This window comes from Marmota monax, unplaced genomic scaffold (genome assembly GCF_021218885.2).
Source record: "Marmota monax isolate L192 unplaced genomic scaffold, Marmota_monax_Labrador192_F-V1.1 WCK01_AAM20220418_F8-fsc00035, whole genome shotgun sequence".
Classification (NCBI taxonomy): domain Eukaryota; kingdom Metazoa; phylum Chordata; class Mammalia; order Rodentia; family Sciuridae; genus Marmota; species Marmota monax.
Genome location: NW_026691961.1, coordinates 9773688 through 9788241, shown reverse-complemented (window position 1 = coordinate 9788241; position 14554 = coordinate 9773688). Strand labels below are relative to the sequence as shown.

At 56.5% G+C, this 14554-nt stretch overlaps 1 protein-coding gene across 10 annotated transcripts; it reads right to left on the bottom strand.

Moving 5' to 3' along the window:
* Positions 1–680: 680 nt before the first annotated feature.
* Positions 681–12845, bottom strand: Grep1 (glycine rich extracellular protein 1). 10 transcript variants are annotated; one of them, XM_058572942.1, is made up of 29 exons: positions 12731–12845; positions 11373–11402; positions 11225–11254; positions 10565–10600; positions 10368–10397; positions 10238–10270; positions 10090–10149; positions 9810–9842; positions 9647–9700; positions 8069–8101; positions 7924–7959; positions 7450–7479; positions 7319–7351; positions 7156–7215; positions 6139–6168; positions 6026–6058; positions 5260–5289; positions 5148–5180; positions 4685–4720; positions 4264–4293; positions 4148–4180; positions 3551–3583; positions 3228–3263; positions 2962–2997; positions 2589–2720; positions 1656–1717; positions 1177–1239; positions 1059–1088; positions 681–839 (listed from the first exon to the last, which is right to left on the bottom strand). In XM_058572942.1, the coding sequence occupies exons 1-29, from the start codon at positions 12795–12797 to the stop codon at positions 750–752; spliced, it is 1272 nt and encodes a 423-aa protein (XP_058428925.1). In that variant the 5' UTR covers positions 12798–12845; the 3' UTR covers positions 681–749. The 10 variants fall into 10 exon arrangements, 3 of the variants coding, with proteins under 3 accessions (XP_058428925.1, XP_058428948.1, XP_046281348.1); XM_058572965.1 differs by having other exon boundaries at positions 1682–1717; XR_006847426.2 differs by lacking the exons at positions 681–839; positions 1059–1088 and adding an exon at positions 3772–3848 and having other exon boundaries at positions 1181–1239; positions 1682–1717.
* Positions 12846–14554: the final 1709 nt, after the last annotated feature.

The window sequence follows — 14554 nt, the reverse complement described above, 5'->3', positions numbered from 1 at the left end:
AGTGGTATCCGAGCTCCCCCCGGACACCCAGGTTAGGGGGGCCTTCCCCCTAGAGGGGGGAGTGCCCTCTACCCTGGGTGCCCAGGTATCCAAGCCCCGCCCCCCCACCCAAGTTAGAGGGGCCTCCCCCCTAGCTGGTGGAGTGCCCGCTACCTTGGGTGCCGAGGTATCAGAGCTCCCCACACACACACCCAGGTTAGAGGGACCTCCCCCGTAGAGAGGGGAGTGCCTGCTATCCTGGATGCCTTGGTATCCGAGCTTCCCCCCACCCCCGACACCCAGGTTAGAGGGCCCCCCCCCCAGATGGGGGAGTGCCCTCTATCTTGGGTGCTGTGGGAGCTCTGCAGGAGGAGAGATGGTGTAGGCACCCCTGCCTACCAGAGCTTGACTCCTGGGAGACCCCATCGCACCATGTCCTCGGAGGCCCACCCACTCCCAGACCCTTGGCTCCCACAAGTTGTTTCTCACTGCCTGCTTAGGGGGCTGAAGCTGCTGCTTTGGGGTCTGCCATACGACCAGCGCGGGCTTCATGAAAGAAGGTAGGTTCATAAGAAATTACTAGGGAGTTTTAAATTAAAGAGACAGACTGTCATTATCTTTAACACCAGCTCCTAGATGGCTTCTCCTAGCTCCCGCCTCTAGCCACCTAATGTTTACAGAAGAGACTAGCGAGAGAGGGAGAGCACGCCAGGGAGTGAGCTTTTATTGCGGAACAAAAAATTCCAGGGAAAAATCCCATCCAATGAAGGTTAAGGGGGGCAGCATCCCAAGGTCAAGGACAATGATTGAGTCTTCAGGTCAGTGGCCAGGCATGCCTCTGCACGGACAAGCCCTGGGACCTGGGAAAGGGTGGGAAATGCTTTTAACACAGCTGTGTTTAAGCACCTCTCACCCAGCCAGGGAGGTAACTCAAATCACGTGCCAGGATGGCCTCCCACATTGGGGTACACAAGAGCCTCCCCAGCAGGCCCTGGAGGAGATTCTAGTTATTCCAGCCCAGCCACTGGGCTTGTCCCTTCCCCTTGCTGGGCTGCATCTTGACCCTTGGGTTGACTCACTATTCTTAAAGTCGTTGGCCTCAGGGAACCCTGGAGGAGGAGAGAGAACTTCAGAGAGAGAAAAGCCCTGGGCCCAGCACACCCATTCCCCACCCCAGTTCCCCGACTCCTGCCACACCTTGCTTTCAGCAGGCCTCCAGGGAGACCCCAGTGCCCAGAGCATCATTCCCATAACCCAAACCTGCAGGAGACAGATTGGAGGGTGGAGTCAGGGATGGCATGGGGAGTCAGGTGACCAACTTTTAGTGATAGGAAAGGTAGGCAGATTAACTCAGAACTCAGAGGCCACTTGGAGAGGGCTCATCTCAGCTACTCCACTGCCTGGTCTCTCCCACCATCCTCGTCCAGGAACAAGAGTGCAACTTCAAATTCCGGCTGCTGCCTCTGGAAACCTCTGACTTCCCTCTGGGCAGCTTCTAAAGCTGCTCCTTCTTCTCCCATGACTTCAGACAGACCCTCACCTGACACAGGATCACTCACAGTTCCAGCCACCATTATGGCACAGCAGGTAGCAAATATGTGAAGGAAAATTAAAAAAGCAGCAGAGACGAGAGAGGAGTAGTAGGGGGCTCGCCATAAGGGAGAAGCCAGCTCCACCTGAGGGTCGGGCCAGGAGGGCTCACCAACTTCCTGCAGCTGGAGGTCACCACCACCAAAGCCTGGGGGAGAGGAAGCTAAGGGTCAGGGATGGCCCAGCCTCTGCCTCCCCTCTTCCTGGGCAAACAGAAGGCAGGAGAGGTAGGGAGAAGGTGGAAGTGTGAGGGGGGACTCAAGGCAGGAGTGCATTGAAGAGCCTCCTCACCCTGTTCTGCTCCTGGTACGGAGCCACTGGGAGGCTGGTAGCCTGTGAGGGGAATGGAAGTCAGTGATGGAAGACAGAGACTTTCCCTAACTCCTTGAGGAGCAAGTATGAACCTAAGGGACTCTGAGAAGGAAGAAGGGAATCTCCCTATCCAGAGACAACAGAACCAGGGGGAAAGAGCTTAGAAAATAGCAAGAGGGATGGAAGATCCATTCTAGGAGGGACTCCCTAGCCTTAGGTGCCTAAACAGAAGGATTGGGAGTTTGAGGCCAGCTTCAGCAACTTAGAGCCTGTCTCATTAAAAAAAAAAAAAAAAAAGTGATGGAGGAGGACCCTGATTTGGCTTGGAGACAGGGGCTGTAGGCCCAGTGGAGGGTTTGTCCCTTTGAGAAGTGGGGCCTGAGGGCAGAGAGACTTCTACCTGCTTTCTGAGGTTTTAAGCCCCACTGGATAGCTGGGGTTGGTGCTAGGAAGAAAGTTGGGGTGGGAGGCAGGAGCAGGAGTGAGCCTAGCACAGGGCTTGAGAAGGCTGCAGCCTGCCATGGGCCAAGGGACAAAGGCAGACGCCCAGGACCAGAGCCAGGTTTTTCCTCAGCTGATTCAGTGTGTGAGAAGTCACTGCCTTGGTGTCAGCTGACATGATAGAGCAGGACACAGAGCCAAGCCCAGGCCCTCCCAGGACAAGTACCTCCCTGTGGCCCCCCACGTCAGTCATATTCTACACTGACCTGGGAACTTGCCATTCTGCACTAGGGGAGAGGGCTGGGATTCCTGGCTCCAGCCACCCCCTTTATCTGAAGGAACTCCTGGAGTGGGAGGCCTGGGGAGGAGCAGTGGAATGACTCCCCCACTGCAAGGACCTAGTGGGGGGAAGGGAAGAGAGAGGGGAGTGAGCTGGAGGCATCTGTGCCATAGGCTGCCCAGGAGGCTCAGGCCAGACCAAGCCACCAACTTGCGGTGGCTGCTAGGTAGACACAGCATCCAAGGGGAGACCTCTGCCAGGCTGGGGAAAGCCTAGTTCCAAGGGTCACACAGGCCAAGAGCTCCTGCGGTCTGCCCACCCTACCTGTCATCCCCCAAGGGCCCATTCAGTGGCCTCACCTGGCTGGGTCGACAGCCCATTTCCATTGCCATATCCTGGAGAAGAAAAGTAGGAAAGTGAGGGTCAGGATGGGGGTGGGGTCTGGAGCAGGGGCAGGAGAGGCATAGGACGGAGATGGGTAGTTTCCTCACTTGCCTGGCTTCCAAGCTTTCATGCCCACACCCAGGGCTGGAGAAGCCAGAGGCCTGTTCAGACCAACAGCCCCTCCCTAGGAGTGAACCCTCTGCCTCTCTCTCTCTTCCCTGCTGAGGCCCCCTGCACTCACCTGGTGGGAGCTCCTGGCCATTCCCTGGTGTGTACCCTGGGAGGAGAACAGGCCATGAGGGAAGGGGCTGATATAGGAGAGTCAGGAAGAGGAACAGAAATGGACTTACCTGGTTCGAATGGCAGCTAGGCAGATCTTGTCCCTCCCCAGGACTACCTTGCCCCTCCTTCCCTTCTCTTTACCCTCTCACCTGACTGGACCCCTTTCCCCAGGAAGCCTCCTGCGCCCAGCCCATTCCTGTACCTGTGGAGTCAGGTGGGCTGGGGAGGGCTAGGGCCTTAAGGGCAGTGGGCAGTTTCTGAAGGTAGAGAGAAAGGGCTTACCTGGCTTCTGGGGCTGTGTGCCTTCCCCAATACCTAGAGAAGAGATGGAGAGGAGGTGAGGGACCCAGGATGCCCCCACTATGGGCCTCTCCTCCATATCCCTGGAACCTTCTTGTGCCCAACCATGCCCACCTGGCCCAGAGTTATGGGAACTGAAGAGCCTGGGTAGAGGGAGAAAGACTAAGGTGCAAAATGGCCCTCAGACAGGGCCTGGGACCCACCTCCCTTCTCCTGGCCACGGCCCCAGCCTCTCCCAGCCTCTCAGTATCTGCTCCATAGACACTCTGAGCTGGGGGACCTATGAGAGGGAGGGATAAGCAGGACATTGATACCCCAGCTAAGCTGGGGCAGGAATAGCTTGTGGTTCCCCCATTCAGGGTCAGTACACAAACCAGAATCCTGGAGAAACCCCTGGACATCCCTTGGGAGGTCTGGAAGGGGACAGTAACAGGGTACCCCAGACAGAAACCCCCTCACTGGTCAGTTGGGCCCCCAGCCCATTCCCATTCCTGTATCCTAGGGCAGAGTTGGAGGTAGGTGTGAAAGAGGGAAAAAAGGTTTGGGGGAGGCAGAGAGACTGGCTAGAACAGAGCTCACCTGATTTCTGGGGCTTTGCACCCCCTCCACAGCCTGGAGGAGAGACAGGGACCAGGTTAGGACCCTAGATGAGGTTCCCGTCTCTGGCCTCCCCACAGCCTCAGCTCCACCCCTACCTGGTCCATGGCCATTTGGAGCTGCAGGGCCTGTGCAGAAGAGGGAAATGCAACAGCTGGGCCTGGGTGACGAGGCCAGGACTAGGGTCACTTGGTGTCTCCCTAATTCCCCTCCCAGTGACCCTTGCTTCCCCCACAAATTTCCTTCCACTCATGAAGCAGGAGTGAGGGTACAGACCCAGCTTAGTTTGTTTATTGCCAAGGGCAATGGGGACAGAGAGAAAAGGGACAAGGCTGCTCTCCCACCTGGCTTCTAAGGTTTCACCCCCACTCTGAGAAGTAGGGAAGGAGAGAGATGCTAACATGTGTCTAGCCACCTCTTCTCAAGCCCCTAACTGGCCCCTTTCTCTGTCCCCAGCTCTTCTCTCTGCCTGCCCCACCTCCCAACACCACCTCAGGGCCAAGGCCCAGCAGCCCTTACCTAGGCCAGCTCCCATTCCGTTTCTATTGCCGTAACCTGGGGGAGAAACAGGAACAGGCTTGGGGTTGGTGTGGGGGATTCAGGAGGCAGTCACAGAGACAGGTAGGGGCTAATTGAGGGCACCTTCATCTGGCTCTGAGACTTCAGGCCCCCCAGGCCTCTGTCATCCCCTCACACCCATGGCCCTGGTGATCCCTTACTTTCTGCCCTTCCTGTGGAGACATGGAGGCTGAGCTCAGGGCCAGACCCCCAACTGCTACAATCCAAGCAGGCTCTGCCCTCCTGGTCCCTGCCCTCACCCTCTAGGGGGCTCTGTCCAGGTCTTTTCACCTGACTGGGCTCTTTTTGCAAGGAAGGCCCTGGTTGCCAGCCCATTCCCATGCCCTAGAGAGAGGGAGGGAGCTGTGGTGGGGCACTTATGGCTTTGGGGGTGCATGGACGGAGATGACCCAGCAAGACTCACCTGGCTTCTGGGGCTTCATGACCCCTCCAAAGCCTGGTGGAGACATAGTTGCAGGTAAGCGTCCTGGGGTCCCATATCAGTTTCCCCATTCCCTACTCATCCCTGTCCCTACCTGTTGTGAATCTGTTCTGGACTGTCAGGCCTGTGCAAAGAGGAAGGGGGAACTTGGGGTCAGGTTGAGGTGAAGGTCCCCCTGTTGGCCAAAGCTAGAGCCTTGGAGTTCTTGAGCCTTCCTCCTAGACCCCTAAATTTCTCACTGACTGCCCTCCTGAGGTCCAGGATGGGAGAAGTAGGCTGCCAGACCTCACCACTCACCTGGCTGGGCTCCAGCCCATCACCATTACCCCTGGGAGGGGCAGGTGGGGGTGGAAAGAGAGGGGGAAGAGAGCTCTGAACTTTGGCAGAAACACAAGCAGGAGTTAGCTCACCAGCCATCTGAGGTTTCACACCCTCTCCAAAGAGTCAGGGGAAGGGGGAATGTGAGGCACCCAGGAGAGACCATCTCAGAGCCACCCCAGAACCCTAGCATCCTGGTTCCAGCTTCTCCCAGCCCCTTGGTACCTGCTCTGTAGCCATTCTGAGCTAGGGGCCCTGTGGACATAGGAGGGATGAGCAGGGGGCAAAGGACCTATGGTGCCCTCTTCAGAGTCAGACCAGAAACCACGGATTCTGGAGACCACCAACCCTGCACCTCTGAGGCCTGGGGGGCAGAGGCTGTGGACGTGCAGGCCCCACCCCCAGACCCCACCCAGAACCTGGCTGGGCTGCCAGCCTGTGCCTGTTCCTGAATCCTGGGCCACAGAGGGAGGATTGTGTGAATGAGGGGAGGGAAGTCGAGGTATGGGGGAGGCAGAGAGACTGGCTAGGGCAGGGCTCACCTGACTTTTGGGCCTTCATGCCCCCTCCATATCCTGGAGGGGAGACAGGTAGCAGGTGAGGGCCCTGGCGGTCCCCATCTCTGGCCTCCCTAGAACCCTGGCACTGCTCCTACCTGGTCCGTAACCATTTTGAACTATAGGTCCTGGTGGAAGGAGAGAAAGGGGCTCTGAGGATCTCAGCCTGTCTCTGAAGTCCTACCCCAATGCCTGGCCCCTCCAGCTCTACTCCAGCTGCCACTCCTGACCCTCCCCAACACCCATCATGCCATCTGTGGTCCAGGGTAGTGTGAGAAGGTTGGGGAGACACATGGCTTATAGGGTCCCCACACCCTTCTTGTTTTTGCTACCTTTTTCTCACACATCCCTGGTGGCCTCCAAGTGGCCAAATCCAATGTGCCCCTGATGCTCCCCACCATTATCCTTCCTGGACCTCTGCCACCCCTCACTTTCTGGTCTTCCCTCCTGTTTCTTAGGCCCTTTCTAGGTCCCTTATTCTGCTCATTCCCTGGAAGGTGATGGTCCCCAGCCTTCTGTGGTGGGCCCTTGACAGCCCCTCTGGTATCCCAGATGACATATCCAACTTCCTGGTTCGTTGAGTGTCACTACCACCCATTGACCAGCCAGAAAAGTGGCCTCCCCTCATTATGACTAGCTCCTGCCACATGCACCTGAGCTATTTCTAGAGCCTGTATCCTTTTTCTATGGGCCTCTCTTCAGTGCCCAGTCAAGCCCTCACCAATTTTTCAATGTGCCTTGGTCACCTCTCTCCAACTTGGCTGTGGCTCCCTCTTTCCCAAATTCTGGGGACACAGAGTTCCCAGGCAGCCCTCATGGGCAGCCTTGGCCTGTACTGTATTCCACATTGTCATTCTGTCTGCCTCCCCAGTGGGCTCTGGGTTCTGAGAGGACCAGTTCCAGCCCTGGCTGGCACAGAACAGGTGTGGTCCATGGGTTGGTTTGTTGAATGAATGCTTGTTGCATGAGAAGAAGCTGGGTGGTGAGGGGTTGGGCCTTGCCTGGCTTCTGGGGTATTAACCCTCCCACAGGTCTGGGGAAAAGGAGACTGTCATGCCTCTGCATCAGCACCCCTACTATGGAAACCCCATGCTCCCACAACCACAGTGCCTCACCTGGCTGGGCTCCAGCTCCTGGGAAGGCCACAGCTCCCAGTCCATTCCTGACTCCAAATTCTGGGGACACAGAGCAAAGGAGCATAAAGGGAGATCCAGGACCTTGAGGAGTGCAGTGCAGGTAGATAAAGTAAGACAGAGACAGGCCCAGTGATGGCCTTACCTGGCTTCTGGAGTTTTCCACCCCATCCAAAGCCTGGGGGAGAGACGAGCAGGTGAGGGGTTTTTTGTGTCTGGTACTCCTGCCAGAAACCCAGCCTTGGGCTCCCCTCCACCATCCCATCCCTTATTTACCTGCTCCAAAGCCACTCAGAACTGCAGAACCTACAAAGAAGGGTAGACACAGGAAATCAGAGTGGCACCAAGGTGGGAATATGGCTAGGACTGGCCAGCCTCTGGCTTCCTCTGCCCTTCCCCCTGGACCTGCCTCTCACTCTGGATTTTCTCCCAATCCTGACCATGGTCTGCAATTGAATATTTGGTTCTTGGCCTGTGGGGTGGGCCCAGTGGGTCCAGACATGGACAGGTGTGAGAAGGTGGGGGAGACACATGGCTTGTAGGCTCCCCAGGCCCTTCTTGCTTTTGCTACCCATCCAACCCTTTTCTTACACATCCCTGGTGGCCTCCAAGTGGCCAAATCCAATGTGCATGCCATCCACAGGCCTCAGCCAACTTGGTCAGTGATGTGCTCTGGAGATTGATTGGGATTGATTGGGTGAATCTCTAGAAGCCTAGCTGGGAGGCCCTGCCTCTCCCTCCTGCTCTTACCTGGCTGGGCCCCCAGGGCATTTCCATTGGCAAATCCTGGAAGGAAAGTGGTATGTAAGGAGAGGATTAGGGAGGACTTGGTGGAGGTGGGACAAGGCCATAGATGGAGCCAAGGAGGAGGCAGGGAGATCAGGTCTCTGCTCACCTGATTTCTGAGACTTCACGCCTCCTCCCAGACCTAGGGGAAGATGCAGAGGGGCTGAGCCATGTTGGTTGGTTGGCAGATCCCACCCAACCCACTATTCTTCCCCCAGAAATCAAGTTTCTAATCTCTCAGGTCCTGACTTCCCCTAGGTCCACCTCTTCCCTCCTCCCTTACTGGCTGGACTCCAAGCCCATTGCCGTTGCCAAACCCTGGGAGATGGAGCAGGAAAGAGGCAGGGGAGGCCCGGCCAAGTACATGAGGGGCAGCAGACAGGTATGTTGGGACAGAGCAGGGAGCACCTGACTTTTGAGGTTTCACACCTGCGTCAATGCTTAAGAGAGGGAGTCCTGAGGTAAGGGAGCCCTGAGCCCTGAGCCCAGACCCCCTTTCACCCCACCCTCCCCTACCAAGTGCATGGCTGTTCTGAGGCAGGGTCTGTGAGGAGAGAGAGACAGAGGCTGGAGCCAGGCCAGTGTGGGCCAGGCCATGGTGGTTTATTTTATTTTTTATTTTTTTTTTTATTTTAGAGAGAGAGAGAGAGAGAATTTTAATATTTATTTATTTATTTTAGTTCTCGGTGGACACAACATCTTTGTTTGTATGTGGTGCTGAGGATCGAACCTGGGCCACACACATGCCAGGCGAGCGCGCTACCGCTTGAGCCACATCCCCAGCCCCCATGGTGGTTTAGATAGTTCTTGTGGTGTCCCTGTCTCAGGCCTTTGTGTGCCATGTCCCCAGCAGCTCTTGCCTCTGGGAGCATGACTACCAGGCAGCTTGGAAACCCCTCCCTAGTCCCAAGACCACATCCCAAACTCTGGAAGGGCATCAGCAGGCCAATTAAGGGACCTGTAACACAGTGGCAGAGATGGGGACGAGGAGAGATGGGGGCACAGAGACAATACAGCAAAGGCAGGGCCCTCTGCTCCCCTGCCTTCGGAGGTCTTGCACACCCTCCCAGGCTGGGAGAGACAGAAAGAGTTTGACATTGATATTGACCCCAACTGCCCCCTCCCCAAAAAATAAAAATGGAGAATTTCTTTCTTTTTTCTTTTTTTCAGTACTGGGGAATGAATCCCCAGTATTCATTGGTAGGATGCTCTACCACTGAGCCACATCTCTGGACCTTTTAAAATTTTTATTTCGAGACAGGACCTTGCACAATTGCTGGGGCTGTTTGTAATTTGCAATCCTCCTGCCTCAGCCTTCTGAGTCACTAGGATTAGGCCTGTGCCACCACACCAGGTGAGGGTGGGATCCTGCACCTTCCTCCCCTGTGCCTTCCTGAGCCCTACCTCAGCTACCCTCATCTGGCAGGGTTTCCGCTCCTGGAGAAGCATGATTGCCCTCAAAGCTTGGAGAGAAAGTGAGGGCTGTAAGGCTTGGGGTGTGCTGACGAGGGGGGGCATAGACAGAAATGAGCAGGATGGAGTCAAGACATGGGCAAGGCAGGGCTCCCCTGCACCTGGCTTTGGAGGTTTCCCAACTGCTCCCAGGCTTGGGATAAATGGAGAGGCTGAGCTCCTGCCCTCCCTCCACCACCCAACTCTCTCCCCTCCGGGTCCCAGATGTCCTTACCAGGCAGGGCTCCCACCCCTGGGAAGGCTCCAGCTGCCATCCTAGTTCCATATCCTGGGAGGCAGAGCCAGAGGGAAGAATAAGGAAGGGACTAGAGCTTCAAAAGGAGAGAGACAAAGGTGGCGAGAGCTTGAGAGAGGACAGGCATGGAGCAGGCTCTTACCTGGCTTCTGGGGCTTCATACCCGCTCCAAAGCCTGGGGAGAGAAATGAGAGATGAAGGGAGGCCAGAGACCCAGCCTCCTTCCCAGAGTCCCCGTTCCATAGCCATTCTGAGCTAAGAGCCTGGGGGAAGTGGGGGTATCTGGGTCCCTGCGGGGGACCTGTTTTCCCCTCCCCACTGGACATCAGAAACCCTGAGTCCCCTCTTGCCCACTTTCTCTGAACCACCAGTTTTTCCTTCCTTGAGGCCTGGGACCAGCCACACCCCCAGAACCACCTCACCTGGCTGGGCTGCAGCACCTGGAATGGGTCCTGCTCCCAGCCTATACCTGTTTCCATACCCTAGGGAGACAGGGCAAGGGGGAGTCAGGAAGAATGTGGGAGGTTCACAGAGGTGTGGAGGGACAGGCAGTGTCTGAGGCAGACTCACCTGGCCTCTGAGGTTTCACACTCCCTCCAGTGCCTGAGAGGGATGAGGATCAGCTGATGGTCTCAGAAGCCCCCCTCCCAGGAACATCCCTCTAGTTCTGGCTCCAGGCTGCCCCCCGTCCCACCTCTACCTGCTCCATAGCCCTTCTGAGCTGGAGGGCCTGTGAGGAGAAGGGGACATGAGCTGGAGATGTGCGGGGTCCCAGCTGAGGTTGGACCAAGCCAGAAACCAGCACACCTGAAAGTCTCCCTGTCCCCACAACTATTCAGTGCTGTCCCTCTCTTCTGAGGACCCCCTGGGGGTGACCCCTGGACTCCCCACTCTCACCTGGCTGGGATCTTAGCTGATTCCCCTTCCCAAATCCTGAGGAGACAGATTAAGGTGGGGTATGAGAGAAAGATGAGGAGAAAGAGAGCTGAGCCAGAGCAGGGCTCAACTGCATCCTCACATTTAGCACCCCCTCTTTTTAAATTTATTTTTGATACCAGGGATTGGATCCAGGGGCATTTTACCATAGAGCCACATACCCAGCCTTTTTTTTTTTTTTTTTTTTGAGACAAGGTCTCACTAAGTTGCTTAGGGCCTCACTAAATTGCTGAGGCTGGCCTTGAACTTGTGATCCTTAGTCTCCCATACTGCTGGGATTATCGGCTAGCGCCCCCTCTGAAGCCTGGGGGAGAAACCCAGGAGCCCCTGAGTCAGGGGCTCCCCAGAACCCCACCTCTGGGCCCATAGCCATTCTGAGCAACAGGCCTTGGGGACTCTGCTCAGATCAGAGAAAGGTAGAGTGTCACTTGCCAGAAGCCTCTAAGCAAACCCTCCCTCCTTCCTTCCTTCCTTCTTCTCAGCTTGGGGACAAGAGGAGGTCAGTTCTGTCCCCTTAGGTTTCTAAGATGATTGCCTGCCCGTCTCCTCTTTCCCAGCTGGGAGGGAGGAAGCATCTTGCCCCTGTTCCTCAGACTCCCCATCTCTTGACCTGGTCCTCACCTGCTCCCAGCCCACTGGAGGTGCCGTAGCCTGTGAAGGAAATGAGAGGTTGAATCCAGCCTGGCAGGAGAGGCAGGAACTGGGGTGCAGTGCACCCTCCTGGAGGACAGGGAGTAGCCTGCCATGCCCACCCCTCAGTCTGTGTTACCTTGTCGGTAGCCATTTGGGCTCCCAAAGCCTGTGGGATCAGGGAGAAAGTGGGTAACTTAGGAAGGGGCAAAGAGGGACAAATGTGCACGCCACCCCTCCCTCTCTGGGGCTCAGTTGCCTGCTGGTCACAGGAGGGGTAAGGACAGAGAGCCAGGTAGGCAGTCTGATGGCAGATGAGCTGAAGCTGGGGTCCCTGGATATGGAGGAAGGTGTTTAAGCCGTATCTCTGAGGGGCTGGGGACAGCCCATTTTGCCCTTTTCCTCATCAGTTCGTATACTTCTCCCCTCCAATCTTAGTTTTGAGGGTCTCATTCCTTTTCTTTCTTTTTTTTTGTTTTGGCGGGGTGGGGGGGTACTATGGATTGAATCCAGAAGTACTTTGCCATTGAGCCACATCCCCAGCACTTTTTATTTTTTATTTTGGGACAGGATTTCACTAAGTTGTTGGGCCTAAGTTGATGAGGCTGACCTTGAATTTTAAACCCTCCCCCATAAGCCTCCTGAGTTGCTGGGAGTACAGGCATGTGCCACCGTGTATTGCAGTTCTTTGGAGGGTCTTTGGACTCTCCTCCATTCCTGGAACTCTCACCACCCCCTCCTGTCCCAAGCCCCTCCACCTCTCCCTTGGCACCTTGAATGCACCATGGCTCATGGAGCACCCCCATCCACCCTTAGCACCCCAGAAGTGAAGACCTGTCCATGACACTAAGCCCCACTCCCCCAGCCCCTGAGCTTCTGAAGCTTACCTAGTCCCTCTCCTGTCCCAATTGCCTCTTGGGGACATGCCACCCCTCTCCTGTCACAGCCTGCCCTCAAGACCAGCTTCAAATAACTTTGCCATGTTCTTAGAGGAAAAAAAAAAATCCCAACTCTTCAGAGCCCAAGGTGTCTGTATTCTCTACCCTTGAGCTGACGGTTGATAGTACTGCTGCCAGGAAGACAGGGAGGGACCCCATGCTTTCCTGGGCCCCACATCTGGAGTCCCAGAGCTGGGTAGCACCTGGGGCCATCCCCAGAGACCTCCCAGACCCCATGGAATGGGAGAGATGGGCCCTATCCCCTGACTAAGACTGGCTTCTTAGCTTTCTGTGGGCCAGGAGGGAGTAGGAGCAGCCCTAGGGGAGGAGGGGGCTGCTGCTCAGGGCTGGCCCCTGGCCGAGGGGGAGCAAGACCAAGGCTTTGGTCCCTCAGTCCTTGAATCTCCCATCCAAACTCCCTGTCACCCAGGCTTCTCACACTCTGACCCTTGCTGGCTCTGGAACCCCAGCACTAGCCCATGCCCTACTTGACCTGACCCCCAGCCCCAATTGCAGCTGCCCATACCCTCCCCTCCCCTCCCAGCCACCTAGTTCTCACCGCCTTGTAGGCTCTCAGAAGTCAGGCAGAGAAGGAAAAGGGCCGCGAGGAAGGCCCAGGTGCCCATGATGCCAGGGAGTGAGAAGGCTTGGCACCCTTTGGAGCTTTAAACACCCTTGTTGTGAGAGGCAGAGACTCTGAAGACTCCAGGAGGCCAGCCCCCCTGCTTCTCCCCCTCAGCAAGCATCTAGCCCCCTGGCCCTCCTCCAGGCCCTACCCCTCATCCATCATGGGTGCTGACAGGAGAGGCCTCCCACCTGGCCCCCCAGGCTCCTCCACCCTATCAGTGACTTGGGTCCTGGCGCCAGGCCTGGAGGACTCAGATGTCTCCCCCACCTGCCCCACATTGGCAGCTGGTAAGGGCCAGGGTGACACCCTAGGCCCAACCCAAACACAGCTGGGGGCAGGGTGGGAGCCAGAACCAGAAGTGTGGGCATGTCTGTCAGGGAAGCTGCCGAAAGAGTTACTGTGTTACCCAGAGAAAGGGGCAGTGACAGAGTGTTTCAAACTCTGCAGGGAGGCAACAGTGTATCAGATGCCCAGCTAAGGGCAGCCATGTCCACAAGAGTTCAGCTGCTCTCTGGTCTGATCCTGAGACTACATAGACGGCCTCAGGAGACCAGGACACACAGACACCGGTTACCCCACGCTCAGCTTGTCCGAGTCCTGCTGTTTCCTTCCCTGCCTTCCTTCTCTTTCTTTCTTTTTCACTCTGGGGATTTAACCCAGGGTACTCTACCACTGAGTTGCAGACTCAGTCCTTTTTAATTTTTTCCCCCACTAAAATTTTCCAATCCTCCTGCTTCAGCCTTCTCAGTGGCTAGGATTGTAGGTGTGTACCACCATGCTGGGTGAATCCTGCTGTTTCTGGACCTCAGGCCCAGGCCCATCCCTAGGTGGGCCTCCCTCCTGTCTTACCTCAGCTGTCAGCACTGACTTTAACCTTGGGGAACAAACTCAGGGTCCACTACTTAGAATGTGTAGCACTGGCTGCAGAGAGTGCCTGGGGACTGGCTGCAGCCCTCATTCTTGGAGGAGGTTGGAAAGAGGGGCCTAGAGCCAGGCTGACATAGAGAGCCTGGCAGAGAGAGAAGTACAGAGTACACAGCAGAGGCAAACCCTGGAAGAGCTGGGGTGGAGTGGAGGTGCCCCCAAGGAGTCTGTGGACCCCACTGAGCTGGCAGGGGATGGCATTGCTCAGCCCCCAGCCCATAGACCAAGTCCAGAGGCCCCACACCCTGTCTGCTCAGCCCATCCCCGGGCCAGCCTGCCATGCCTGGCACACTGGCTGAGGAGGCACATGTGCCCAACCTGGCAGCCAGGCAGGAGGATGTCTGGAGAATGGCTACAGTGAGGAAAGGCCTCGGGGGAGTCCTGAAGCACGAGGCTCCTGAGCCTGCCTCCTCTACAGGGTTCATTCTGCTGCCGGTAGATGGCAGGGCTAGTGCCAGGCACCCCTCACCCACAGACCAGCCCCAGCACTGAGCTGGTCCTTCACCTCCTCTCTGCCCCTCACTCTGAGCTGTACCCGACTGTGGCTCTGTCCCTGACCAGGAGGCTCCCACCCAGGGCTGACACCCACGAGAGGTCATGTGGCCATGCTTATACCCCTCACAGACCCACCTTTTAAAAAAGAAATTTTTTTATAGTTGTAGATGGACAGAATGCCTTTATTTTATTTGTTAATTTTTATGTGGTGCTGAGGATTGAACCCAGTGCCTCACACCTGCTAGGCAAGCGTTCTGCCACTGAGCTACAGGCCCAGCCCACAGACCACCTTTGTACCAGGCCCCCTGTGGGTTCAACCTCAGCCATAGCCTCAGC

What these genes read in the sequence shown, in the direction of transcription:
- Grep1 (XM_058572942.1), bottom strand. Translation starts at nt 12,797, where the DNA reads ATGGGCACCTGGGCCTTCCTCGCGGCCCTTTTCCTTCTCTGCCTGACT. An exon ending in GCAGAATGGCAAGTTCCCAG is followed by an intron (nt 1,718 to 2,588) that starts GTCAGTGTAGAA and finishes CCTCTCCCCCAG; the next exon opens with GCTTTGGTGGTGGTGACCTC. An exon ending in GGAGGCCTGCTGAAAGCAAG is followed by an intron (nt 1,089 to 1,176) that starts GTGTGGCAGGAG and finishes CTCCTCCTCCAG; the next exon opens with GGTTCCCTGAGGCCAACGAC.